This window comes from Neophocaena asiaeorientalis, unplaced genomic scaffold (assembly GCF_003031525.2).
Source record: "Neophocaena asiaeorientalis asiaeorientalis breed wild unplaced genomic scaffold, Neophocaena_asiaeorientalis_V1.1 scaffold543, whole genome shotgun sequence".
NCBI lineage: Eukaryota > Metazoa > Chordata > Mammalia > Artiodactyla > Phocoenidae > Neophocaena > Neophocaena asiaeorientalis.
Window position 1 is genome coordinate 1,074,307 of NW_020173671.1, and position 2,492 is coordinate 1,076,798.

Sequence of the window (2,492 nt, forward strand, 5' to 3'; positions counted from 1 at the left end):
AGAAGAGTTTCGGTTCTCATGACCATCCTTACCTGCCCACGGCATGGCTTTTATAGGCTCGGGCTCAAGCCTTAAGATCCACAGGAATGTACACGACTCATCGAAGCCTGCTGCCCCTCCGCCGACTGAGTCCTGCAGTTCCATCGCCTTCCCAGCCCTGTCAGTTTCACCTGAGCAGTTCAGCCGTGGCTGAAATCAACAGCACCGTGCAAAGCTCTTGCAAACCGCATACGCCAAAAAAGAGTGACCACAAAGGGAAATGTTTTGTTTTTTAGCAAATGTATTCTTGCTCCATTATTTTAAAAAGACTGAACAGCCAAAAGTTAAATCTCCTTTTACTACAAAAGTAAAGAAAATCATGCGATGAGATGCTCCCGTGGGGCTTTGGCACAGACATGCTTTTGTCTCCCCAGGCTCCCTGCACTCCTGGCAGGACTCGTGGGGTTTGTCCCCAGCAGGCTAAGTGCTGTCCATCCCTTTGGCTCCTCCCCAGATCAGCGCATCCTGACTGTCTCTCAGCCCCTCCAGTCTGAGTGCTCGTCTCTCATGGCCTTCACAAGCCAGTCCCGTTCGGTCCCCTGCTCAGAATCACTCGTGTCACTGGCCTCCACGGCCAGCAGCTTAGAGTGGTTGATTGTCCGCTCCTGGGGCAGTCTGGACTGGATGGACAGGAACAAGGCCAGCCAGAGCAACAGGACCACACAGCAGGACTGGTAGAGCACAGCTAAGCTGAAGTGCATCACCACGAAGCCCCCCACGAAGCTGCCCAGGCTGGCCCCGACCCCGTAAAAGTGGCCTCGGAACACGGCACTCAGAGGTCTCTCTGTTCCGGGAGTGGCCAGATGCTCTATGGAGGCCCCGACTGCCCACCACAGAGCCCCGTGGCTGACGGCGCTCAAGAGCTGAGCGGGGAGGACAGACCACCAGCTCCAGAGGAAAGAGAAATACAGAAGCTGCCCCGCCAGGCAGCCCAGCCCTAGCCCCACCGTGCCCACCCTGGACAGCTTCCTAAGCAACCGAGTTTTGAGAGGATGAAGTAGAATTTCCCCCAGCAAGCCCAGGGCCACTGAGAAGCCCATGACCAGTTCGGTGCTCTCGTGGTCTTTCATGTGCCAGAACAGGAAGTTCTGCACGGTGCTGGTGGCGGTTCCTATCAAGAAGACAGTGAGGGCGAGGGTGATGAGGCGGGGGTCACCGCCTACGAGAGACAGGGCTTTGACCATTTTGCAGCTGGGCTCCCACCGCCTGCAGACGGGGACGGGAAAGGCAATGCCCACCAGTAAAGCCAGGGTGCTGACCAGTGAGTAGCCGTAGAAGTGCACTACACCCCGGGGGCCATTTGTCATCAGGAAGCAGTCCAGCTGCCCCACCAAGGCTGAGATGCCACACACGCCTGCCGACATGCCCAGTAGCCTCCAGATCCACAGGCTTCTGTAGCGGTCAGTGGCGTCCACAAAATCCAGGTATTCATAAAGGCTGTCATCGGCCACCTGCTCCAGAGGGGAAGTCAGCAGCTCCCAGACCACCATGGAGCCCAGGGAGAGGATGAAAGTCCACCGCAACCCTTCCAAGGAGAGGTCGAGGGCCCCCGCCATCCCCCTGGCTGCCGACTGGTTGGCCGGACTTGCCAACGCCGTACCCCCAGCAAGCAAAGGATGGGCAGGACTGACCACCCTAAAAGCACCTTCCTGGGGAGTATCTTTCACTCTTGAAGTAATAGGATGGAGGAGAACTCGGGATGTGGTCCTGGTTCCTTGGATGGAGCCCACAAAGGAGCTGGGCAGACGACTGAAAGGTTCTTGGCCACTTTCGCCAGGCCCTTCTCTGAAGCCATCGCCTGGGCCGACCCCAGTACTCCTCTCGGCTGGGAGGCTGGGCGCTGGGTAGTTCGGAGCTGGCTCGGGGGCGGAGGTGACGTTCACGGCGAGTGCGACCGCCGGTGGTGGGACCGTGGCGGTCACACTGTGGCTTCCGTTACACGAGCGGTACCCTGGGTCTCTGTCCAAGGGCGGCACCAGGACCATCAACAGGCTGGCTCCCACCGAGCCGAGCAGCGAGCCTATCAGAAGCACCCTCCGCTTCTGGTAGCTTTTGGCCAGGAAGGCACAGAAGGGAGCCCAGAAGGCTGCGATCAGGTGCTTGGTTCCCATGAGGATGCCCACCCAGGGCGCGGCCAAGCCCAGCTGCCGCAGGTAGAGGGTCAGGAACGGGGTCACGCAGGCATCCCGGACCCCGCACACCAGATGGAAGAACCTGGCCACCCCCAGCGCCCTGCCGGTGTCCCACTGGGGGTTGGCGCTCATGGCTGCCCGGCTCCGTCAGACCCGGGCGGATGGAGGGCGCGGCGGGGCGCGGGGCGGGCGCGGCGCCATGTCCCCCGAAGGGAGGCGGGAGCGAGCCGCACGGCACCTCCAGCCGCCGGCGGCGCCGCGGTCACCGGGTCAACGGCCGCCCACCCCCCCACGTCCGGCCATCGACCCGGAAGTGGCTCC

At 61.1% G+C, this 2,492-nt stretch overlaps 1 protein-coding gene across 1 annotated transcript; it reads right to left on the bottom strand.

Annotated features, from left to right (window-relative positions):
- Positions 1 to 260: 260 nt before the first annotated feature.
- On the bottom strand, positions 261 to 2,452 carry MFSD6L (major facilitator superfamily domain containing 6 like). The gene has a single exon (XM_024748478.1). The coding sequence runs from the start codon at positions 2,301 to 2,303 to the stop codon at positions 516 to 518; it is 1,788 nt and encodes a 595-aa protein (XP_024604246.1). The 5' UTR covers positions 2,304 to 2,452; the 3' UTR covers positions 261 to 515.
- Positions 2,453 to 2,492: the final 40 nt, after the last annotated feature.